Source organism: Tachypleus tridentatus, chromosome 1 (assembly GCF_004210375.1).
Source record: "Tachypleus tridentatus isolate NWPU-2018 chromosome 1, ASM421037v1, whole genome shotgun sequence".
NCBI lineage: Eukaryota > Metazoa > Arthropoda > Merostomata > Xiphosura > Limulidae > Tachypleus > Tachypleus tridentatus.
The window spans coordinates 96950516-96977676 of NC_134825.1; the positions used below are offsets into that span (position 1 = coordinate 96950516).

The 27161-nt window shown below is 35.0% G+C and overlaps 1 protein-coding gene and 1 long non-coding RNA gene across 4 annotated transcripts in view; one reads left to right on the forward strand and one right to left on the reverse strand.

Annotated features, from left to right (window-relative positions):
* The first annotated feature begins 14721 nt into the window (after positions 1-14721).
* Positions 14722-16782, forward strand: LOC143256540 (uncharacterized). Its single transcript, XR_013031396.1, has 3 exons — positions 14722-14830; positions 16040-16180; positions 16644-16782. It is a non-coding gene; the product is annotated as an uncharacterized LOC143256540 (long non-coding RNA).
* Positions 15769-27161, reverse strand: part of LOC143256523 (beta-scruin-like) — a 138248-nt gene continuing 126855 nt past the window's right edge. Inside the window, exons 15-17 of one of the 3 annotated variants that reach the window (XM_076513875.1) lie at positions 26017-26220; positions 16626-16846; positions 15769-16235 (exon numbers count right to left, since the gene is read on the reverse strand). In XM_076513875.1, coding sequence (XP_076369990.1) covers positions 16021-16235; positions 16626-16846; positions 26017-26220 — 640 coding nt within the window. In that variant the 3' untranslated portion in view covers positions 15769-16020. Of the gene's footprint in view, positions 16236-16625; positions 16847-21825; positions 21911-26016; positions 26221-27161 lie in introns of those variants that run through there. The other 2 variants (XM_076513868.1, XM_076513885.1) reach the window with 2 other exon arrangements.

Below are 27161 nucleotides of genomic sequence, written 5' to 3' on the forward strand. Positions count from 1 at the left end.
GTTTTTGTTTAAACAACAGTTAACTGTAGCTTTAGTTCTCATTTGTACAAATAATATATACAAAAGAAACTAATGATATTTAAATTAGTTTTCTTGACGGTATCCAAACTATGTCACAAATTATTACACTCATAATCATACACATTTCCATTAGATCTTGTGTACATACATGTATTTAAAAACGTAGGTGTAATTTAACGTACATTATGGAGCAGCATTTAATCAATTTAAGTATTTCTGTTAACTTATAATATTTAACTTGGTAATGTTGTTTTTTATTGTCAACACAATTATAAATTATAATTTTTTTCTTATTATTTTGCACCAATGTTATATATGGATGTGTCAGTTTGTTGTTTGCAAGTACGAACACCCCATGTTTGTGCTCTGTTGTTATGTTATCCATGCTGTGTGATATGATTTCCACAATGCAAATTTGTTCATTGCTTTAAACGTAAAAAAAACTTCAATAAAAATAAACATGCATTTTTAATATCTCAATGCAATTTGTGCTTAACACTAAGTGTAGTAATTTATGTGAAGGATATTCAACATGGATCGTATATGTAAGATTAATATATTGTTTCTTTTGAATGTGGCTCTACTCATGTGAGTAGAAAAAATACTTTTCAAAAATTACATTCTGAATACATTTTCAATTTATATTCACTTTTAAGTAATGAATTTAATTCAATTGAGAATTATTTAAAATACCAGTTTGTTTTGAATTTCGCTCAAAGAAAAATAAATTTAATAATTTATATCTAAATAGTAATAATCTATATACATTTGTATATTCTATAATAATTGATATGTGTCTATATGTTGCAAAATACTGGTCCACTAAAACACAGCCAAGATAGGGAAACTAAGGGTCAGTTTTATATTACAGGACACGTAACATGAGTGCACATGTACCTTGTCAATGCAAGTTATGTAATGTTACCTAGTTTAACCTGGAAGGTTAATAATAAATATATTTGTAAATATGTAGCATTGTAGAACTTCAACTACTTAGACCAAACATTTGTATTTTTGTTATATTGTGTAGTTATTCTAGCATGAAAACAAACATAATTTATATTTATTTCTTAATTGTTTTTATGATGGCTACAAGGTTGGTTAAGTGACAGACTCCATATGGAGTACAGAAAACATGAAATGTAAAGTCTTACTGAAAACTAATGTTTGACATGTATTTAGGAGGTTTTAGAGATTATGCAAATAATATTTGAGATTTTTAGGAGGAAGAACAGTTTTTTTTAATCACAACATGAAGTCACTTTGCACTTAGACTTATAACAAAAGACTTTTTTTTTTAAACAGGTCTTTTGTGCTACATTTTGTGAAGATATACATTCTGTCAAAAGTCATAGTGCAAATACTTAACGTGCAAATGTGTAGATGAACTTGTGTATATTACATTAAACCCATAGCAAAAGGGTTAAACAATATCTATTTGCAGCATTTGCCAGGACCCACAACTTAGTACCCCACTTGACTGGTTTCTTTGATAGGTATTGGAGGAAACCAACGCTATATTTTAGTATCCAACATTTGCTCATTTACAGACACTTCACTCTTAGAAAAATAGTGAAAAATGAAGGATTTCAGAAGGTTTATGATAGGTCTAACCTTAAAATGTTTATCATGGTTAAGTTCAGTCATGTGAAAAGAGTTAGAGTTGTTATTAAAGTGTAAATATTTCTGGATAATTAAAAATCTGTTCATACAAAAGGTTTTAGTAAACCAAGTATTATGAAAGGGAAGATAAGTTCAGTAGTCAGAAAGAGAATGATGAGGCTTAAGGCCCATAACTGTAACTAAGCCAGAGTATTCTAAGATATTATCAACAGCAATATTTGTCCACAATACATTTGTTTCTTTCAAGGTGGTTCATTTTTGTGGATGCCTTTTTCATGTGCATATCTTTTTGTTTCAATTACAATTAGATGATAGCTTCCACTATAAACAGAAGTTTGAAAAATTCAGTTGATTTATTTAAAGAGGTGACTTTTTAGGCGACAGGTTCACTTCAGTTAAATGGAGGTACCTGCTGCTCTTTTTTTCTCATGATCTTCACCCATGTCCAACTGTTATTAAACAGAAGAGTACTAGCACTCACTGGAGCTCTACCCCTTCCTCTAAACCTCTTAGCTCTGCCTCTTCTCTGTGGTGGTAATATTTGTTCCAATGTACTTGGTCATGTCAAGTCCAAAACACATTCATCCAAATGAGTTTTATCAATTACATCTTACTTTTCCCATAATCCATAAGAAAGAGTTGAGAAGAGCTGGTTCTACATTTAGTGGTCATTTGAGCTTGTAAACAGATTCAGTCAGAGGCATTGAAATTGAAGCATAATATACTTCAATATCTAGTTTCTCTGACTGAAATGCTGATTATTCTGAAGAGGAAAAATTATCCAAAAATAACTGAATCTGTTTCTCAAAAAGAGATTTTTTTTCTTTTTCAACTCCTTCATTTTTTTGCTTTACTGTTTATCGATTTCTAGAAGGAAAACAAACATGTAAGTTATATATATTCACTGGTGTGTATATATGCTTTACTTGTATATATATTCTGCAATGTGTAACATAATTTCAGAAGCAGTACATAATAATGCTAAATTATAGGAGCAGCTAAAATGGATTTCCATCAATAACTGTATATTGAACTTACTGAATAAAGGTTCTGTATACATATGATTACTTACCTCAAAGTAAGAGTCAGTTACAACTCAAGGTATTTTTAAAACTCTTAGGAAACTTCTGAACTGCACTTCAGTTGCAAACATAAGAATGTTTTTCAGAGAAGATGAGCCATAAGTGTATTCACCACATTACTATTTGGAATATTATGTCCACCTGTACTTTCATAAACATTATGCTAGTGTGACTGGTTTATTGATAGTTATAATGTCAAATCAACATTCGAGTGTATCTTAATGCATTTTATATTCATTTTATTTACTGTTTTCATAATGATCTCAAATATTGTGAGTTCATTAGTAAGAAATATTTCTTACAGATGACACTGGATATTCTGAGAGAGAGAAGTTAAAGGGGCTTTTGTTGAACCAAAAATATTGTATCATGCAGATAAATATCTGTGGCATCCCTATTTTATAGAGTTGAGAGTGCTTGTAAGGAAACAAAATTTTGGCTCTGAGTGATGTTTGTGGTTTCCTTTCTGAGATTTTTGAGGTGGATTCCTATACTTTTGTGAGGGGTCCTCCCAGGAAAGGTTCTGTTTTTTTAATTTACCTCCTTTATGATCTGAACATTCACCCATGTATTTACAATATTTTTTACACTATATACAAAGAATCTTTTCTTTACACACACAAAGCATCCTCATATGGTCTGCACAGATACTTGCAGTTCTATTGCTGGACTCTCATTGCATAGTGTATCTGGTAGGGTTTCACCTTGACAGGATCCCTTGTCGTGGTCTTGATCTTGTGTTGCACAAGGTCTATCTGTGAAGACGGCTGAGTACTGGCACAACAGCTCTTGTAAGTCTTTCTTCTGCTCTACTTATGTTGATGTGCTTGTACATCTCATCTCTCCCCAATGGTCTTAGAACTAATAGGTATTCATATTTTATAACAAAGTCACCATTCTTTGGTTTTACATTTATGGTAGCTACCCTTGCAATGCTCATCTGTCTCTCAATAGTTGCACTTATCATGTTTTCTTAATGTGGAAATACCTATTCAACAGATTGGGGTAGTAGATCTTGGTCTTCCTTTCCACTTTTACTTTATAATCCATCCAGTTAGAAAATGGGAAGTTAGGTTGCATGTGATTAGCCTTAACGATCAATTTCTTTTGTGGGTTTCACAGCTGTATTGAAACAAAAGAGACAGGAAAAATAATTTGGGTTTTAAAGTAACTGAACCAGCTTCTGTAAACTTTTAACTGAAAAAAAAAAATATTTAAAGCTCTTGAAAAAACTGTGATAACCAGCAAGTTAAGGAAATAAATGAAAGTTAAGTTACAAAAGTGAAGTTAGACTATGTGGTTTAGCTGTAATGGACAATATTGACACAATGAATTTCATAGTTTAAGAGAGATAAGGACAATAATTTGTTTTTTCAAAGGGGTGCTCTAAAGTAATTGAACTAGCATGTGAAGACTTTGATGAAAAGGAGACAATTATGTAATGTTCAGATACATAGTGAACCAGCTTGTTTGAACTTCAAACTGAAAAGAGAGACAGTTGTTTAAAGATTTGTATAAAACTGTGGTAACTAGCAGGTTAAGTGCTTTAGTTAACTGGTCCTAACTGTATTGTCATTCTTGGGTTTCTTCTTCTTTCTGTTGCGTGAACTTGGCAGTCTGTATTTGTGTTCTTGCTCTTTTTCTTCCTATTTCCAGTCCCATCTTTCTCTCCTCCTCTTTTTTTCAGTGTTTCCTTCTATCTTATCTGTGTGTGTTTCTTTTCTCTCTAGTTCTTGTTGTTGTCTAAGAAACTCTTGTAGATTACCATCTTTACACAGAAGTTGTTCAACTCTCTCTATTCATTTATTTAAAATATCAGTAGACATGATTGTAATCTCTGCACTATTTTTGCCATCTATAAAGTTGTGTGTATATAGGCCTACATTCCCTGTCATGCTTTTCATCCTTCACTGCCATTTGACAACTGTATAATCATGGCTGGCTCACCAGTTTCAGGTTTATATAAGGGCTGCAATTCCATACTGGAGGTGTCTGGTATTTATTGGTGATTAATTTCAACAGCAAATAGACAGTACACAAATCACTTGTCTTAAAAAGATATGATCAAAACTCAAATGTATATACAAACATTCATTACACAATTGATCACCACAATTGTATCCAGTACTTCAAGTAATTATCTGTTTTCATCAAGAGTCCACACAGTTACTTTAGAACCCTGTAGAGAAGACAAATTATTGTTATATTTTTTTGTTATCACAGTACACTCGGTGATGAATTAACTTATGTTACCTCATCAAAAGTTCACGTCAAAAGTCCACACAGGCTGATTCAGTTACTTTAGAACCTAATTAAAAAGACGAATTATTCTTCTCTACTCTGTTATTATAATAAATTATGTGGTTATTGTACTTTTAAAGTCGCCACTACACACTCTTTATGGCTAAACTTACAAACACAGTCTAGTTTTATTTAACTATATATCCCCATAATTTTGTGTTACCTTTATTAACTTATGTTTTTGCAACAAAATTTGTCGCCTCTACAAAATATATATATATATATTATGCCCGACTGAGGCCTAGAACTTTCTACAAACTACAAGACGTTATGATGTAGCAATACTCATTTAAAGCAATGAGAGTAATGCAGAAGGTTCCAGTAATGTAACATCATTTCACAAAGTTGAACTGCACAACAAACTATTTGTAAATAGTTGTGTGGGCAAACCTACGATAAATTATTCTTTTGAAAAATTCTAAGTTTAACACTGATACTTCATAACTTATTTACAACTTCCACATTCAATTTAAACGAAAAAATCCTCTTTATCTAGCGCCTTATCGAGATTAGCCTTTCTTTGAATGCTAATTCTTATTGGGATTATTGCACATGGAGAATGTGTCGTTTTCTGATACATGGATGAGTAATCTCATGACTATTATAGTCTGGTGCAATATATAGTAATTTCTGACATTGATGATCCCAAATAAAATTGCATTAAGGAGAGTAAAAAACAAACAAACATTACAAGTGATCCAGATTCACACAGACATTACCACCTTAGATACAAAAATAACAAGATTTGATAAACATGTCATATGGTGGAATGTCTACAAAAAGTGATGAACTACGTAGTAATACACAACTCATAAATAGAAAAACGATAAATAACTAAATAAGTAACTAAAATGGGTATTTCTGAAAGTGTTCAGAATTCCTATTGCAATATGGTTTGCATATAAAAAGTGATGTAAACCATATTATAATTTCAAATATATCGACAGATATAGGAAATTTTAAAGACAACGTTACAACAGATGACATTAAACAATTTTTATAACCTCAGTATCGTAAAACCCAAAAGGGTCATTTCAAAGGGATCGAACAAAAAATATTCTAGGGCACATTACAAAACTGCATAAAAATATGGTGAAATTTAACGGTTTTGGTTGTGCTGATCTCTGATTGTAGATGTTTATTGTAAACCTTGATGGTTATTCTCAAATAGTAAAAGGATTTTCTGTAATCCGTAAATGAGAAGGCCTTTAATTAAAAACAAAATACACAGTTGTAGTACTATGCATATTAAAGCATGTTTTATCTATAATCACTGAAAAAAAAAACGAAATTGATGAGGCTACTTTTTGGAGAATGGCTCTAAAACGACTGTTTGCCTTAACACTTATGCTTTCAAAACATTCATTAACGTTTTGTGGTCTTAAAGAATAGTTAGGAGAAAAGTATAATGAGAATATTTTATGACAAGTAGAACTGCTAGCAAAATTCGATGATACTATGATAAAAGTTCTATAAAATACTTGAGTTCTAAAACTGGGAATGAAATAATTCATTGTTCATTGTCTAGGAGAGCATTTTGATACAACAGTAACATCTGCAAATAAAACACTTCCCTTTTATTCCTGTATTTTTTATATGAGATTTCTAAAAAAGACCAAATTAGTGTAGTATTCAGATACGTTTATATTGATATGAAAGGAAACTTTGAACAAGTTAAATTCAAGATTAAAGAATCGCTTTTCGAATTTTATTAAGTTTTAAATCATACCACAGAAGGTATGACAGGTCACATATTGGACATATTCAATCAAAAATTGATTGATATAAAATAATGTCGTGGACAAGGTTATAATGGAGCAAATGTAATAACTGTGGTTTATAAAGGAGACAAAATTAAAATTAAATAAATTAAACAAAATACATCATACATTCATCGCACTATACATAACTTGGTTGTTTGATGTGGTTTGTTTTGGAATTTCGCTGATCTTATTTTAGCATGTTAAGGCACTGTTTATGGTTGTAAATAAATATAAGCGTTATGCATATATATGTTGATGTAGCATTAACATATAAAATTTGTTATCACAACTTATTGGTAAATCAGAAATTACAATTATAAGACTGAACCCTACAAAGTGGTTCTGTTAGAATAAATGCATTAAAAGCCGTAAAATTACAATGTTTAGAAATACTCAAATCTTTGAAAGAGTTAGCATTAAGAAGAATAAAGTGAAACGAAGGAGAGAGAAAACTTTGCAAGATATTTTCAGGTGTTAATTATACATCAAAGATGTGACAAAATAATGCAGACAGTTACGTAGTAACATAAGTGAATTTATCAATCCTTAATAGCAGAAGCTGTTAAAGTTACTAATAAATGAGCTCATAGAGTTTTGGGAAAGTGCCAACCCAAAATTACATAACATTTCAAAACTTTACTGATATTTACCGTTTTACCAATGAGGAAGAGATATTAAAAAGTTACTTTTTAATCGCATTGTAGATATTGAATATGTGTATTTCTTATAGCAAACCCACATCAGGTTATCTGCTGTGTTCAGCGAGGAAAATCAAACCCCTAATTTTAGCGTTATGAATTCGTATACTGAGGGCTGTCTGGAGGCCGACATAGCCAGGTGGGTAAGGCACTCAACTCGTAAACCGAGGGTTGCGGGTTCGAATCCCCGTCACACCAAACATACTCTCCCTTTCAGCCATAGGAGGTTGTAATGTGACGGTTGATCCCACTATTTGTTGGTAAAAGAGTAATCCAAAAGTTGGCGGTGGGTGGTGATGACTAACTGCCTTCCCTCTAGTTTTACACTGCTAAATTAGGGACGGCTAGCGCAGATAGCCCTCGTGTAGCTTTGCGCGAAATTCAAAAACAAACCAAACCCAGCAGAGGATTGTTAAGATGGAAATATAAACACATTTTTTTCAGAATAGACAAAATAAAACGAAGATTTTTAGTTCTCTATAAGCTAATGGAAATTTCGCAAGCTACACATTTTTTTCAGAATAGACAAAATAAAACGAAGATTTTTAGTTCTCTATAAGCTAAGAACTTTCTGAATGTGACTGTAATGGGCTTGTCGTTGAAGCTTTGACTTTACTGCCAGTTACTATTTCCTATTTAAAATACTATTTGCTTCATGATATAATAAGATCGGCAAACATTTCACAAGTTATCTATAGTGAGAATTTGTCTAGCCAATTTCTATTACAGCTTATAAACGCAGTTTAATTCACCAAAAAGATATAAATGAAACAACAAGACTGAAAACACTAAATTGATTTACTCTTAATTAAACATAGCTCCATGAAAAGTAATTTTTCAGAAATAAAGACTGCGATATTACTTTTTTATTTTATTTTACCATTGAATGTAGGTATGGGGAAACAATCATTCACTAAGCGACAGTTGATTCAATTCGCCAATGTAAGCCTTCAGATATAAAACGCTAAAGTAAGAGGTTCGATTCCCTTTGGTGGATACAATAAATAGCCCGATTTGACTTTGTTATAATAAAATCAAAACACACAAATTTGATTTAATAAATATGATGAACATTAGCGTTCTAATTAACTTTCTCTTGTAGCTATATAAATAACACAGTTTTATTTCTTCATTTTAAATTAGACCCGGCATGGCCAGGTGGTTAAGGCACTCATCTCGTAATCTGAGGATCGTGGGCCCGTCACACCAAACATGTTAGCCCTTTCAGTGGTGGGGACGTTATAATGTACGGTCAATTCCACTATTAGTTGGTAAAAGAGTAATCCAAAAGTTGGCGGTGGGTGGTGATGACTAGCTGCCTCCCCTCTAGTCTTTCACTGCTAAATTAAGGACGACTAATGCAGATAGCCCTCGAGTACCTTTGCGCGAAATTAAAACAAATAATTGTTTTGAATTTCGTGCAAAGCTACTCGAAGACTGTCTGCGCTAGCTCTCCTTAATTTAGCAGTGACAGACTAGATGGGAGGCAGCTAGTCATCACCACTTATTGGGCTATTCTTTTACTTAAAAAAGTAGGATTGATTGTTTATTATAACATCCCCACCACTGAAAGGGCGAACATATTTAATGTGACGGAGATTTCAACCTGCGACATTCATATCACAAGTGGAACGCTCTAACCACCCGGCCATGTTAAGCCAGCTAAAATAAACTAAAGAATTAGATGTAAAACATTTTATTGATATTTTTACAGATAAGAAACTTTAAAATTTATGCTTTTGATTTTTCGTGCTCGCTTCTTGCTCTTCTAATTTTTATTTTTCATTTTTTAAAAACTATTTTTTTAACAATATAAGAAATTATTTATGTGTTTTTTACCACAAATAAATAAATAAATTTAATTTATTCTTTGGTTTGAGGTTTGACACAAGTATAAAAACAAGTAAACATAATTAATTATTACATATATATATTTACCAAAGTTTCATTTACATTTTTACCCAAACTTGTTTAATCCTTACTGGTTGGGCCCGGCATGGCCAAGCGTGTTTAGGCGTGCGACTCGTAATCTGAAGGTCTCGGTTTCGCATCCCCGTCGCGCCAAACATGCTCGCCCTTTCAGCCGTGGGGGCGTTATAATGTAACGGTCAATTCCACTATTTGTTGGTAAAAGAGTAGCCCAAGAGTTGGCGGTGGGTGGTGATGACTAGCTGCCTTCCCTCTAGTCTTACACTGCTAAATTAGGGACGGCTAGCACAGATAGCCCTCGAGTAGCTTTGTGTAAATTTCAAAAACAAACAAAAAAATACAAGCTACAAATTGCCTGCAAGATCTAGATCACAGGAGTTTACGCTTGGGAATAATATTTTCGAATTTCATGCTCTGTTCAATCTGTTGTGATGAAAATTTTACTTAATCTTACACTACGTACAAGACGTAGGTAGATTCTAGATCGAAAAGTTAGAAGCACGCCTGTATTAAAGAAATACATTTCGGCTACTGAAAAAAGCCTACATCTAGGCCTAATTATGTGATTCGATTGGTAAGAACACGAGAATCACAAGAACAAACACACAATTTGTTGGCCTGTGATGCAATAAAACAATTCAACAGACCAAACTGTAGGGGGGATGATTATATGCACCATACCCCCCACCTAAAATGAAGGGGGATGTATCCCTCCCATCCCCCCCAGGATCTACACCCCTGAAGTCACAACCATTGATATACACTTTGTCGGTTCCTTTTTGTCACAGCATTAAAAATATCACCAACATCAAAATTATTTCACACTTGGCATAATTATCTTAATTTTTTTTAAATCACCAAGCCCTGCTGATGACGAAAATAATGGTCGGAAGGTTCCTTGGAAAGAGCGAGGATTTCTTCCACTAGGTGTAGCTGTTTATATTCTCTTTCCGTCGTCCTAAATTCTCTTCCCCGCTGGTAAAGCGGTATGTCTACGGATTTACAACGCTAAAATCAAGGGTTCGATTCCCCTCCGTGGGGTCAGCAGATAGCCCAATGTGGCTTTGTTGTAAGTAAACAAAGACACACCTAAATTCTGTTTGCTGAAATCAAAATAAGAATGTAGAGCACGAATACATTTGATTAAAAACGTGTCTGTTGCTCTGCTTATACAGATCTGGATATAAATGTATTATTATTATACATTAAGAAACGACGGCCTGTCATGAATAGGTGGGTTAAGGCGTTCGACTCGTAATCCGAGGTCCGCGCGTTCGAATCCCGATCGCACCAAACATGCTCGCCCTTTCACTCGTGGGGGCATTATAATGTGACGGTCAATCCAACTATTTGTTGGTAAAAGAGCAACCCAATAGTTGGCGGTGGGAGGTGACGACTAGCTGCCTTCTCTCTAGTCTTACACTGCTAAAATAGGGACGGCTAGCGTAGATAGCCCTTGAGTAGCTTTCCGCGAAATTAAAAAACAAACAAACATTAAGAAACGAAATCTATACCGTTATCACCTGAGGACTGGGTTTTAGAAACATTAGCTCCCATCAGGTCAGATAAGTGGAAATTCGTATCTTTTTATATAAAGTAACTTTTGTTGAATGTTGAAATAAAATGCACATGCTTCATGAAGCATTGGGAATTGAATTATCGTATAATATGCTAAAGCATGGTAATTTAAAGTTCATTAAAGATAGTGACATGTAAGTAGTAAATATACCTAGAAAGCTATGTAGTATCAAAAACCTTTTTTATATAACTTTTATGTTAAATTACTGAGTATAAATTACATATATTATACTTTTTGGTAAGATGCTCGCAGTTTCATTATTTGTGAAATGCTTCTCTTTCAAAAATTTCTTTTGTAACTAAAGTGGAACTTAACAAAATATTGTTGTTGACTGGCTGCCAACTAGAACTTATGCGGTGAAAATTTCCTATTTCATTTCTACTTGCAGAGGAATTTTATATTTACACAGTTTCTTATTCCTAAATTTTATTGATTGCTTTACAGAACGACATTTAACAGTTTATTTTTTATTTTGATTATCCTGTAACTTCATAGATAGATTGAGCTCTCAGAAACTATTGTTTCAATGATGTGTGAAAAGCCTTTTAACTTAAGTTAGTTAGAATTCTAATTACTTACAGTGCAGAAGATGATACTATAATGATGATTTGTGCATGATTCTATTGGAAACATCATTTCTAAAATACATTTATGTGATTTTAAAACAAAGTAAAATAGCTGAGGAAGATAAATAGCCTCTACCTAAATATCACACCACAGGATCTCTTTAGCTAGCGGATATGAAAAATGCTTCTGGTTCTGGTGCGTGGTTGTGCTCTTACGACAAAGCGGAACTTTTTATTGAATCCTAGAAGCTAACTAAATGCGACTGAATCTTAAATATAATGATCGTTTTAATGAAATATGAATTATTAATAACTTCCAATGGTCATGATAGCTTAATCTAAAATTGAACTTAAACGTTTTCGCGCCCCTTGATATAACGTGAATTCGAATATAACGTGGTCATTGTTTGGCGCACAATTTTCTATCGCTGAATTCGAAATGTTTACACTTTTATATTAAGATTTTGTAGTGTAATTTAACAATATTGCTGATTTTTCTTTACCAGAATCGTACTTGTCGCATTTGATTATTTGAGGGCATTCTAGTATAAAAAAGTTGAACAAGAAGCAATTCTACCACAGTTGTTTTGTTTTTTCCATTCAGAGTCTTGACTACCAGCCAAGCTATTGAGACGTACGAATTATTTGCTGACAAGATATTTCCCATAATTTTGAACTCTTCGTCGATAAACGCGTCCATTCCTTTGGTAATTCTTGTGAGATTACCGCCAGATGTCACCCCTCGACAAATTACTGATTTCATCAACCGCTATAAACCCGATGTAACCGTTGACCCGAGGAAAACAAGGATCCTTCGACTTGACGGAATGTTTCTCTAGTTTCCCTCTATGGACGATCTTATATATCTATGTAAACCGGGAAATACCGACATTAATGTCCGGTGCTCCACCACAAAAAGCCCAATAACATGTTTTCTGTCTTCCTTGGAGACGGTCATTCATCTGTTTTCCCAGACAACTTCCAACACTCGCTGGAAGCAGCCACCACATAAAACTACATGCTGTTCACTGAATCCGTCCCAGAATCACAGGTCTACCCACCCACTTCATTAAAGTGGTAACCCATTCCAAACAAGTAGCTGATTACTTACTTACTCATGGTATATTTTTCTGCATTTCTTCCAATACAAAGCCAAACGTCCTCACCGAAGATCACCATTACATTTGAACAAATTTAACAAGCCTGCCACCCTACTCACTTCAAACTCTACTCCTATTGTCATCCACCCGTCCCCTCTCCCGTTCCAGTACTTCTAGGAAGGCCGACATGACCAAGCGTGTTAAGGCGTTTGACTCGTAATCCGAGGGTCGCAGGTTCTAATCCCGGTCGCACCAAACATGCTCGCCCTCCCAGCCGTAGGGGCATTATAATGTGACGGTCAATCCAACTATTCGTTGGTAAAAGAGTAGCCCAAGAATTGGTGGTGGGTGGTGATGACTAGCTGCCTTCCGTCTAGTCTTACACTGCTAAATTAGGAACGGCTAGCGCAGATAGCCCTTGACTAGCTTTGCACGAAATTCAAAAACAAACAAACTTCTAGGAGAACATATCCATTAGAATTCGTCTGAACCAATGTTTATGTTAACTTTTTTATGTTTATTTCATAATTAGCTTTGTATACTAGGACATCCCGCACGATATCTATAATTCCTTCTACATTTTACTAACCTTGATTTTTCTTCCATCTACTTCAGGGCACGGTCAGGATATTTTATTCGGCACCCTGATCCTGAAAGTGAGTCTTCTCGGGGTACTCCCGTTTTCCCCCACAACTAAATAGTTTTGCCTTGCATTGTTGGATCTCATGATCTCTGCTCTGAAAAGGTGCCTTCCTGTGTAAAATACATAAAAGTAAATTTAAGTAATTTAAAATATGTAAATTAAAGTCATTCTCAGGTATGACTAATCGTTAATCTAATGCCCAGCTTACGATTCTTTTTCAGTTTGCTATGTATCATGCTTGACTTGTTAAACTGGGAACTCGTTACTTCATCACAGCCTGCATGGCCAAGCGCGTAAGGCGTGCGACTCGTAATCCAAGAATCGCGGGTTCGAGCCCGCGTCGCGCCAAACATGCTCGCCCTCCCAGCCGTGGGGGCGTTATAATGTGACGGTCAATCCCACTATTCGTTGGTAAAAGAGTAGCCCAAGAGTTGGCGATGGGTGGTGATGACTAACTGCCTTCCCTCTGGTCTTACACTGCTAAATTAGGGACGACTAGCACAGATAGCAACTGCCTTCCCTCTGGTCTTACACTGCTAAATTAGGGACGACTAGCACAGATAGCCCTCGAGTACCTTTGTGCAAATTTCAAAAACAAACAAACAAATACAAGCTACAAATTGCCTGCCAGATCTAGATCACAGGAGTTTACGCTTGGGAATAATATTTTCGAATTTCATGCTCTGTTCAATCTGTTGTGATGAAAATTTTACTTAATCTTACACGAATCTTATGCGAAATTCCAAAACAAACAAACAATATAAAATACATTTTCATAAGCAATCCCTGGATTTCGAAAATCATTTTGTAATTACATTAATATATGTTTTAAAATATGTTTCTTAGTGCATTGTAAAACTGACATGTAAATTCAAGTATATTATTAAATTCGTCGCCTCAAAAAAAAAATTTTTTTTTTTAAGTGACTATATTAAATTTTTCTTACTTCCTTCGATTATAATGTTGGTTCTGCAGCAATATTTATGCAGTGTAAACAAATATGTAGTAAATGCTCTGTTATAAACCATTAATGTGATTGGTTTGTTTTGAATTTCGCACAAAGTTACACCAGGGCTATCTGCGCTAGCCGTCCCTAATTTAGCAGTGTAAGACTAGAGGGAAGGCAGCTAGTCATCACCACCCACCGCCAACTCTTGGGCTACGGGCTATTCATTTACCAACGAATAGTGGGATTGACCGTCACATTATAACGCCCCCACGGCTGAAAGGGCGAGCATGTTTGGCGCGACGGGGATGCGAACCCGCGACCCTCAGATTACGAGTCGCACGCCTTAACACGCTTGGTCATGCCGGGTCTTTAAACAACAGTTTTATGTTTTATTTTACTTATATTAAATATGTAAATATTTTAAAATAAGTAATGCGAGCAATTATAAGCTTCACACAGTTTGCCACAGAAGAAAGGTCCACTTTTCGAAATCGCACTGGTTATAATGTTTCTGTCATTATTTTATTAAGACTTATCGAACTTAAGGGTTTTTCTACGATCATGGTTGCTTTATAGGTTAAAATTTTTATTTCTAGAAAACTCAGTAATTTAGTTATCAAAAATTTGTTCATTTTGAATTACAATTTTTCGTTTTGATTAAGTTTTTTTACAAAATAATTTATGAATTAATGTGTTACTATATATATATATATATATGTCATTGTCCTCTAGTTTTAATTCATTGTATTTTGAATCGGATTATTAATTTAATTCATTGGGGTACAAGATGCTTAAGTTGAATATCAATAAATACTTCAGTAGTGACATTATTATGGCATTCACAATGTAACTTTAAAATGACAACGTACAGTTAAAATATAAATAGAACGTTTCTCTCCCGTTGGCTCAGCAGTAAGTTCAATGGTTTATAACGCTAAAATTCGGGTTCGATTCCTGGCATTGAAAACAGCGCATATTCCCTATGTGCAGTTTTGCGCTTATCAACATCATCTTCATTTGAATGTTTCAAGTAAATTTTCTTTGTTAGGCTTTACGAATTCTTAAAAAGTGTATTTTAAAGAGCACAAAACGCGATTTAACGCTAATGTCTAATGTTCGGTCGCTTACACAGAATTGAGTATTTGGTGTTTCCAACCTGAACGGTATCTTAGGTACACTCGAGTTAAACTGCCAGTTTAGACAAACCTAGTTTTTAGGTATAGCTGTCCCTAATTTTAAACTACTAATAACTTAAAAAGGGAACCAACTATCACCACTTGTCACCAGTATGACAGTGCCTGGCTCTTTGAAATAAATAACATGATTCACTTTCACTTTTATGATATTCCCAAAAATGACCATGCAAAGTATGTTCAGCAGCACAATATGTTAACCACAAGGTTATATCTGGCCTGAATTGAAATTGAAAGGCAGTTGTAAAGAAATACTAGAGTAGTGAAACTATTTATTCATATCACATACAAATTCAGTTTCTCATATACCTTTATGACACATATATGACTTATTGAAGTGTAATTTTTCATATAAAGAAAGAAACTACAAAATTTCTTCTGTGATAGGACAAATTACAAGTAACTGTTAAGTAACTGAGATGCTCAAGTTATATTTTAATATATATTTGACAATGGAATGTTTGATAATAGACATTCATAAGTATATACACAAACCAAGTTGACATAAAAATAAAATTTTGAATGAATCTATCTCCATAAATACAATGTTAGCAACACTGAAACTGGTATATTTTAATTCTCCTGTTTGTAGCGAATCATACAACTTAGACTTTCAGTCCTGAATTTTGAGATCTTTGAAGGGAGTGATAATGCAGAAATTCCAGTGAGTGGGACAGGAAGCTCTCGAATAGTGTAGGAAATGTCTTCATCCAGGATATACAGCTCATTTCTTGTAAGAGCATCCAGTTTATGACTATTCATACCACCAATGATGTACAAACAAGATTCTGTAAAATAACAATTAACTCATTTAGGAATAAAACAATTGACAGTTTTATTTATATTCAAATTTTTTTTAATGAAAATTTCTTCAAAATGAAGTAGCATATCCACAATTTATATTAATTTTTAATTTCAAATAACATAATTACTATATAAAAAATATTATTTTAAAATGCAAGTAATTAATTGAATGCATTTTTTTTAAGATTTGAATTTATTGAGGTTTTGGGGTGTGAATATATATGTATAATATAATTCCAGTAAAGATCAAAACATTAATGACAACAACAGAATAGCACCTTCTAAATTAATTTACTAAGGCTTACATTATTTTGTATACAGTGATAATTTTAGTGTTTAAAGCACTTACATAAAGAAAACAACTAAAAACATACCAACTATAACTGTTGCAGCTGAATGACGAGGAAATGACATACACATCTTTTGTTCCCAATCTTGGCTGTTGGCATCTAAAACATCAATAACAGATGTGCTGACAAGAAAGTTCTTCTCATCACTTGAAGCTGCAGCACCATTACACAACCAGAGCTGTTCCATTGCAACTACTGCAGAACAAAAAGTCCGGGGAAAACGAAGAGGTTTGCATTGGTACCACCTAAAAATTTGTTGTAAAATTTGATTTAATTTCTAAAAGGTACAGAAAAAATGTACTTAATAATATGAAGTCCTATAAAACTATATTTTGTTTTGTATTTATTCCACTGACAAAACTAACACCAGAATCTAGTTATTGTACAAATGGTAGTCAACTGGTGACACTTATGCTCCAGGTCATTTTGATATTGTGCACCAAAATATTTAATCATCACTTAAGAAATGTATCTTTGATAAGACAAATTCTGTAGCAAAGAAAAGGAGAGCTGAACTGATCTGAAGGGAAGATCAAAAAGTGCACAAGTACCTTGTGAAGTATTCCAGAAATGTATGCTTTTCTTACTCACCAAGACAAGCAGCTGCAAGCTGGTCCATCCATTACCAGTGATAATGTTAGTTGATTTTTTTCAGATCAGTAAAACTAACATCCAATATGGGGAACCAGTTTTGACTACGCTCAGACTTCCTAGGGCAATCTGTACACTTAATCATGTTGACCTGCAGCCAGTAATCTTGAAGTTCCTACTGGATAGACCACTTACTAAAACAATGAAAGAGAGAAAGAGAAACAAGTAGTAATGGGTGAACACTGTCTTCCAGCCCAACCATACTGGTCTGTTGGGAGATAGCTGCCATCATTGCTAGAGCATAAATGTATTCATGGTTAACCAGGAATCCTTTCATAATTAGAGTATGATTGGTGCAACATGTCAACCAGAGCCTCATATTCAAATGTACTTAACCGTTGATAAATGCTGTTCTGGCAATTGTGATGGTTCCCAGATGCACATGGCACTATGATGTCAACATTAGTATGAAGTATCAAAATACAAAATGACACTTTATGGGTTCCTGAGAATTCTTTATTCAACCCTTTGGGATGGATTCCTGTACATGGTGGACCCCAGGGCCATTTGACTGGTTCACTTGGCTAGGGTCAACCAAGTACCAGTGTTGAACATTTTTAACAGGTACTGTGGACATTATGTCTGATGCTGGTGTTTGGGGCACAGTGCTCACAAAACCCTGGTATTGCAGTGTGTCCACTCTTAGGGCTCTGTGGTGAGTAGGGACAGTGGGCACTGAAATGTTCTTATGTTATTATGGATACCCCCATTCATGAACGAAAAAATAAAACAGATAATCGGAAAACAACCATGGATGGGTGACTCTGTTATACAGTCAACATCAAAATTAGTTTAACACCTCAATTTCTCATTCTGAATTCATTGCCTAAGAAATCTTTAAGGCAGATGTCCCCCTTTTTCATTCAAAAGCCTTGCTGGCTCCCCCAAGTCAGTAAGGAAGCTGTGCTCAGGAGACATCTTGATGGAAACATCTTTACTTTACCACAATGCACCAAACTCCTCCAGAATTTGAAGAATATTGGAAATATACCCGTTGAGGTTACTCCCCACTCTACTCTGAATTCTTCAACAGGAGTTATTGTTGAGAGGGACTTGAAGAACATTCCTGAGTTGGAGATCTTGTTGGTTTTTCTAACCAAGGCATTTCAATACACCAAATTTCCACTCACAAAGACATAATTTTGATGCCTACTAATGTTCTGATTTTGATGTTTACATCACTACATCCACCTGCCACAGTCAAAGCAGGTTATCTGAACTGTAAGGTATGGCCATACATTCCCAACTCTCTCAGATGTTTCAAGTACCAGTTCAGTCACTCAGAGACATCATGTCATGGTTCTTTAACATGTGCTTGTTGTGATGGCAAAAGCCGTGATGCCTACGAGTGAAAACTGGAACTACACTATGTTAACTGTAGTGGTTCGCACCCCTCTTACTCTAGTCTTTTGCCCAAAGTGGATGAAAGAGAAAGAGGTGCAATGCTTGAAGACTGTGAACAATAACTTCTACCCAGACATACTACTCCATCTCTGACATATGCTGATGCACTCCAGTCCACTGCCACAATAGGAGTGCTGACAGATCTCTCTGCTTCACATAAATTAAAGTGGCCACTTTGATACAGTGGAACTACTGGGGTTTTTGTTCTAATATAGATGATATCAAGGATTTGATTGATTCTTACCATACTGTATTTCTCTCCTTTCAGGAAACGTTTCTGAAACCTGCTAATGCAGTCACCTTTCATCAGTTTTATTTGTGCAGAAATGATGGGTTGCGTATTGGATGAATGGCACTGCTGGTCGATCAGCATGAGCATGCCCTGTCTTTGCCACTTGATACACCCTTGGAGGCCATAGCTATCCATGTTTCAATGAGTTGAACCATCAGTGTTTGTTGTCTTTACCTAGCTCCTGGGGTGGTGCTGATATTGATGGGAGGGTTTTTTCCATACAGTGTATACTCTTGGACTGCAACCTTTCTCTCTTCAATACTGGTACTTATTTTCATGCAGCACTTATTTTACTGCTGTTGGTCTCTCAATCTGCTCTCCTTCAATTTTCTCTTATTTTTCTTGAAGGGTTGAAAGTAACCTATGGGGCAGTGGTGATTTTCCTATCATTATAATCGCTCCTTTACAGTGATGGAACTCAAGCTTGCTTTTCTTCAGTCTGGCAGTACAATGGTCGGACCTGATGATATTCGCTATGCAATGCTGCGCCATCTCCCTTTTGCTACTCTTCAGGTTGTTTTTTAACTGGATTTGGCAAGAGAATGTTTTTTTCTAATGCCTTGTTCCAGGCTATTGTCCTACCTTTCTCTAAGCCTGGGAAGGATCCCAAGATTCCTTCAAACTATCTTCCAATTGCTTTGATGGGCTGTCTTTTTAAGATCTCAGATCTGGTTAATGCTCGTCCTGTTTGGTTCCTTGAATTAAACAGCCTCCTCTTGTCCACACAGTGTGAGTTTAAACAACAGCACTTCACTGTGGATCACCTGATTCAACTTGAAACATCCATCAGGGAAGCCTTTCTCAAGTGACAACATCTTGTTTCTGTTTTCTTAGACCTTGAGAGAGCTTACAATACTATGCGGAGGTATGGAATTTTGCAAGACCTCCACTCATATGGGTTGCATGGCTATTTGCCCATTTTTATTAATTTTTTTAATGGTAGCAATTCCAAGTTTGTTTGTGTTTGACACTCTTTCGTTCTTTCCAACAGAAAGTTGGAGTCCTTCAGGACTGTGTCTTGAGTATCACACTGGACAACTCCCTCCTACAGTTGTAAATGGACTCTATGCCACTGCTCTCGTTTACTAACGTGAACCACAGCAAATGGTTTTACCTTCTCTCTCTTTAAAACCGTCTGCATGTACTTTTGCCACTAATGAGGTATTCACCCTCATCCTGAGCCCTGTCTCAATGAAGTTGTGCTTCCTGTGGTCCCTGAGGCAAAATTCTTGGGACTTATATTTGACTGTAAACTGACTTTCCAACCACACACCAAGTAGCTGTGCATCAAGTGTGCAAGGCCACTGCGCATCCTCCATGTCCTCTCTTCCACTTCTTGGGAAGTGGATCAATGTTCTATGCTAACAATCTATCATGCTCTCATTCAATCAGAACTGGACTATGGGGGCTCTGGTCTATGGCTCTGCCAGAATTTTTGCCCTGAGGATGTTGGACCCAGTTCACCATCTAGAGCTTTGACTCTGCACTAGAGTTTTCCACACTTCTCCAGTCTAGAGTTTGTACACCTAGTCTCATGAACTTCCTTTATGCTTCTGTCTTTGCAACTGTCTTTACAGTATGCTTCAAAACTTCAATTCTTTCCACAGCATCCCATCTGGGGTTGTGTTTTCCTTCCTCAGTGGGCTATGCTTTTTCAGAATAGGCAGTCTGCTATTGCTCCTTTTTGATTTTGTATCCAGGCACAATTAGCTGAATTGGGTCTTCTAAGAACAAACACATGCAAAATACATGGTATTTTCTGTATGGTGTTATGTGGACAGCTGTCATACTCCCCTTATTCTTTTTCTTTATATTTCACCACTATATGCTGCTCTACGTACATGAGTGTCACCTCTTTTCAATACTTTCACATTACTCTGAAAAGATCAAGTGAATAAAAAACATTGTACAGAACTAATCACAATGTCAACGAGCATTATGGAATCAGTTTGAGTTGTAAACCTTGATGGAAACAAATTTGATCCTAAAATTACTAGTTTATGTAATATATTCTTATTTATGCTTTGTGGTTATTATGAGCAATATGTATGGATGAATGTCAACAAATGCCTACATATTAAAAACAAATAATGCTATATTGGTTCATCATGCAATGCATTGTTCAAGGGAATATAAGCAAGTGTTTGACATTAATTATAATTCACCACAAGAGAGAAGCTTGCATCTTTAATAATACTATCCCTGTAGTTGTATGTGATGAATGACTAAACATTTGCACTATAAAATACAAAATAACACCACCACCACCTTTATTCAAACATTATGCATAACACAAGATATATTATATTATATTATAATAATATATTATATTCTTTTATATAACTAGCATCAAGGTCCAATTAAGGTTCAGTAGAGCCCTAGGCCCAGGTAATACTTGAGATTAATAATCACAATAATAATAATTCATACTTGTCTCTACTTTTGTGGTTTTACAAACCATAATTTATTTAATTGAATGTTCAGTGAGCCCATTGTATGGGCAAGGTCCTAGATGCTCAATGCATTAAACTTATACTGAAAAGTATGAAGTAGTGAGATGAAATAAATTTGCCTCCATTCTACAGAAGTTTATCAAAATCCTTAGATCTCTTCCTTATATAGTTTTATCAAATAGCTTCTGAGAAATCTTGGATTTAGAATCAAATAACACATCTGCTGTTTAGTTTGGGTGATTTGGTATTAGGCACTAATGAGTTGCTAGAATCTAAAGAGCTCCACAGTTGGAAAACCATTGAACTGGAAGAAAATTAAGCTATTTATCAGATGGAATAAAAGAATTGTAAGTGTGGATGCCCATAAAAAACTAAGCTTCAATCATAAGTAAGCCACAATGTGTGCAACGCTGATATACTGAACCTGTTTCTCCAAGATTTAAAGAATATCTGCTTAGGCACCACTCATCAGTGAGCTGGATCCATGTGGCAAAAAGTAGGTAAAGGCCCTGAAAAAAAGCAAGTATGAATAAAAAACTTACAAATCACAGTTACACCAAAGTCTGAATTATAGTTACAGGTGGTAGACAAAACCCTGATAAAGAGGAAACCGTGAAATGATGGAGATAGTAGGAGATGAATGTACTGGAAATGGTCCATATGTTGGATTACAGAATCTTCTCCACTGAATAATGAAGACAAAGAAAAAAGAAAAGAGTGAGGTGTCAGATCTGATGGAGTGATTACTGGAACAATGGCAGAAGGAAGGAGGTAGGGAAGAATAGTCCAATAGAAACACAAAATGGTCCCAAGTAGTAAGGGTAGAAGGTAAGTGATCATAACAGGAGAAAGGTAACTTGGTGATCAATAGTCGTCAATCAATACCCCCAAAAAGATAAATATGGGCTATATAAGAATGAATAGCTCTGATAGGAGACAAAAGTCTAACTGGATTCTGTCAAGGGTAAAAATGGAAACAGATGGAAAGAAAATAAGAGAAAGGATAAAGAGACCTCCTGAGCTTCCAAATTCTTTGGGAAAAGGAATAATCCAGGTAAAGGGGAAAACAAGTAGACTGTTAAAGCTTAAGTGAAATGACAATGGTAAGTAAATCCCTTTTGAAGATCCAGGTGAAAAGTTTCCACCAAACAAGACACATTAGGCTTCTTAATGGGAAGTAAACAAACTGTAAAATAAGTTCCACTTGCAGAGGTGCACTTCTATGGAAGATGAACAGGTGGAACTAACTAACAAGGCAGTGACACGACATGTGAAATCAAATTTTTTCCCCAAAGATCAGGTATGAAAAGGTAGAATATGAAGGTTAGGATATAGGAAGTGATTGAAGTTGATGAAGAGTAGAGGAAATAGTGAATGAGGAATTGGGGGAGAAGTAGTTAATGCAACTTTAATAATCAAGACTGAGTTGTCAAAGATGAAGCAATCAGGCAGACTAAACAAAGGAAATCACCCAATGATGTAATCAGATGGATGGGTACACCTAAAGATAATTATATGATCAAAATAGAGTACACTTGGTTGTAAAGCTTGTAGCAAAGGCATCCCTGTGGGGAGAACCCTACAAGTGATCTAATGAGCCACTCCATGGCTGGGACACAGAAGATGATCCAGAACCAGATTGATGCATGCTGCGCATGACATGCTATAAGGTAAATGTGAAGGGTGTGGGTCCAGAATAAGAGATGCAATATGCAAAAATATAGATCTTTGGCCTAGATATCCCCTTTGTGGATGATATGTGCCATAACCATAGAAATATTTAAAGGAATTATCCCCAGATAATGTTGGGTGAGAAGGAGGTGACATAAGGTCCAGTATATGGACAGAAATATGAAAACAGTGACATGAAATTGCTTTCAACTCCAGATCAATGACCTGAAATTCCCCAGTGACAGACTCAGTACTTTCTATCTGCAAAGGAATGTGTCCATGAAAAGATGTAGAACCAGATGCAGGGAAGAAAGTGGCCCAACAGCCCATATATGGGCTTATTTCAACCAGTAATGTAGAATGACTTGGTGGCTGGTTGGGATTTATTGGCACAAAGCAATTAGGCTATCTGTGTCAAACAACTGGTAAAAAGGCAAAACATAACAATGTCCAAAATTCTGATCAAAGATCTAAATAGAATTAAATAGGCCAATGACCCACAAAAAAGTTTAAAACACAAGAAAGTTGTCATCATCGCCAATGACGTTTTCTGGCATCAGTGGCAAACCCATGTTGAAAGTGGTACCATTGCTCATGGTCATAATGATGACAGAACAATAAAATGTGGGGTGTTGTGATTTGAGTGTCACATAGGCTGCACAATTGTGCATCAATGCCAAATAAAAGAAAACAATTGGTCAAAAACTGTGACCAACGTGTAGCCTAGTTAGGACAAATTCCTCTTTTTGATCTTCGTAGAAACAAGGTGGCCAAAGAACAACAAAAGGTTTGATCTGAAATACCTTTTTATGATGTTTCTCACTCCAAGTCGACTGTCAACTGGGACAGGCAATGCAGGGATGGCACGAGAACAGACAGATGCAGTCTTAGTGTCAGAAAGATCATTCCCATGAATACTGACATGGCCAGGTATCCAGAAACAGAAGCTAAAGAAAAATAGGCCAGTAATTTTATAATATCGATGAGAATATGATGAAAACTAATGCAAATTGATTCTAGTGTTAGTAGAGAGCTAAGGAAGTATAATGGGTATACTGCATTGCTTCCAATGTAATGTAGGGCAAGAGATATGGCATACAACTCAACAGTGAATGCAGAAAATGTAGAGGGGATCCTGTGAGCAGCCATCAAGTCATAATATACCATAGTGGATCCCACAAAGTCACCCAATTACAAACTGTCATGCATAAATAGGAATGGAAGAATGGTTCAAAAGATATTTGGCAAAGGAAAGATGGTGCTTTTAATTGGTATTATCTGCCTTCCTCAGATTACTCAAAGAAAGGTAACAGAGGAAGATGGCAATAAGCCACTGTTGGATGGGCTGATCAGTGGTGACAGCAACATCATCCAGTGACACATCAACTCAGACAGCTGCAGCTGGATACAAGGACCAAAGGGAAGAATGGAAGATCATCTATTCTAAAAGAGCATAGCCCTCTGAGGAAGAATGACATAACCGAAGGTGGGATGCTGTGGTAAGAATCAAAGTTTAATGGCATACTGCAAAGAAAGCAGTATGATAATGTGGAAGTCATAGGAATAGACTGAGCAGCTGCTTGGATGATTAGTTTGTTACTGCTTCCATGCAGTTATTTATCGATGACAGATAGATGACAGCAGGATCAAATTTTGAGAAAGAAAACCAGTTCGTTAGGTCCAACTTTCACTGAGGTACAAGGGTAAAATGATATTTACTATGACCAATCACTCTCAAAACAAGAAGAAAATAAGCACTGCTCCTTGGGTCACTGACAACCCTCCAAAAAAACCAAAAGAAAAGTGAAGGGGAGCAGTTAGAGATCAATGGTAGTGAAAGACTGACTAGGTGCATAAAAATAAGTATAAGAACCAGTATTAAAGAGAGAAAGGTTGTGATTCGAGAACATATGATCCATGGAACAACCCCTACCATCAATATTAGCACCACCATAGAGGGTATTGTGTCCATTAAAGTCTCCAAGGAATAAAAAGGGAGATGGAAACTGTTCAATGAGAGTATGAAGATCTGGAGACAGGTAGAAAAAACGAACGGTGATGGTACAACCAAAGAAAACATGGATGATGACAGCCTCAAAGGGTAGAGAACCCTTTGGTTTATGACCACATCATTTTTTCTTTATTAGTAGGAGGTCTTTTGACTTCCAAACTGTCTAAAAATTACTGGCTGAACTTGGACTTTTTGAGGGAGAAATTTGTATGCTTCAAGGTAATGGAAATTTGAGTTACAGAACTTTCATATATGAATATGTATCTAACTGCAGTTTGATCGTTGTGCTTTGTCCACCACACAGTCTCTCATTTCGGTTTAACAAAACCTGGCAAAAGGTGATTGTATTATCATGTTTCAGAAATATTTCCTGTGAAAAAAGATACTTGGATGATAGGAATCAATCAAGGCTTTAATGTCATCCAGATTAGAATGGAAATCTCAACAGTTCTACTGTATCACAGTGGTCATTTTTACTTAGCTGAAGGAGAACTGGGTTGAGAACCCATATCTTTTTATTAGTAGAATGTCTGTCAATCTTCACTCTGTTTAAAAAGTTAAAGGTTACTTGAAGTTGATATGATTTTGGGTTACAGAGCTTTAAAATATGAATATGTATCCAACTGCAGTTTGATTTTTGTTCTTTAACTGTATGATTTCATTTTCTGTCCTAATGATATAGCTAAGATAGTACACATAGTAATTTACTACTAACAACACTGATTCTGGTTAATTATTTTGTGGATTATATTAAGCACACATCTACAAAAATTTTTATGATATAACTAATTTACTTATCAAGTTCAAGATTTATACATTTCCACTGTTTAATTTCATTGTTAAACTAAAGATATTTGAGGAAATGTATAAATAATAGGTAAATTATGAAACATTTAGCATATCTTCTTTAACATGTTAAAACTTTTAACTCACCTTTTATTTGAAACTTCAAAACGTAAGACACTGTCCAACACTGGAGGAGTTTTTTGTTTTGAAGGAAGAGAACTCATGCCTCCAAGAACCCACAAAACATCATTTTGATTTACAACAGCCATTCCCATCCTTACAGAACCCATTGGTTTTTCTACCTCCCATACATCGGTGTTAGGGTTGTATGATTCCATAGATGCTACAACCCTAAAAAAGTAAAATTTAAGTTTTGGAAATATTCCACTTGTTAGTATCAATAAAGAACTGTCAATAAGAAATTACTTTTTATATAACATGTATTTGTATAAGGTAAGTTTGTAATTTTAGTGAATTTTTTACACTTTATAAGGGTGGAATTCTGATTTCATACCTTTTTTCAAAAACTTTCACATGCTTTACTATTAATTTTCTTAACCTTACAAAATTTGATTGTTTAACACAAAAGTTTGTATTTGTATCTACATAAATTTAGAAGTTTAATGTTAACCTCCTCATAGGTTCTTTGTGTTATACAAAATAATTAAAAATATATCCACAGACTTTGATGTTTTATATTTTGGAAGCACTTTTGCTAAAATTTGTTAATAATCTTCTTACTATTTTTATGTTAGAAACGACAGATACTAGTTACCTCGTGCAAAATACACAACACTTGTACTGAATGATACTTTGAGGAAGAACAAATTGATGAATAACCACATTTTAGAAAGCGACTGTAATTAAGTTCTCAGAAAAGGATGAAATAAAAAAATATAAATATTCTTATGCCAATTATCTTCTAATCTTAAGCTGATAAATGAATATAAATACAGATATAAATGTACAAATCAAAACACACAGTAGGGTATCATCAGGCCAAACAATCTGCTGCAGGACACATTGTGTATTATAGAAATTTTCCTCCTTTTGTGTCTCAGACAGTGGTAATCTAAACTATCACATATTTTCAGTCGATGTGTCCTACTGGGCTCTTACTTCATATACCAAATTTCAATGCAATCCATTAAGAAATAAATGAGATATAACATCTCCAATTTTAATTGAGTTTCTTTTTTTTTTTCCTTCTTTGCACAAAAATACAGAACATATTTGATAAAAAACACACTTAACTATTATGGATGATTTTCAAGTTTGGTACACTGAGATAT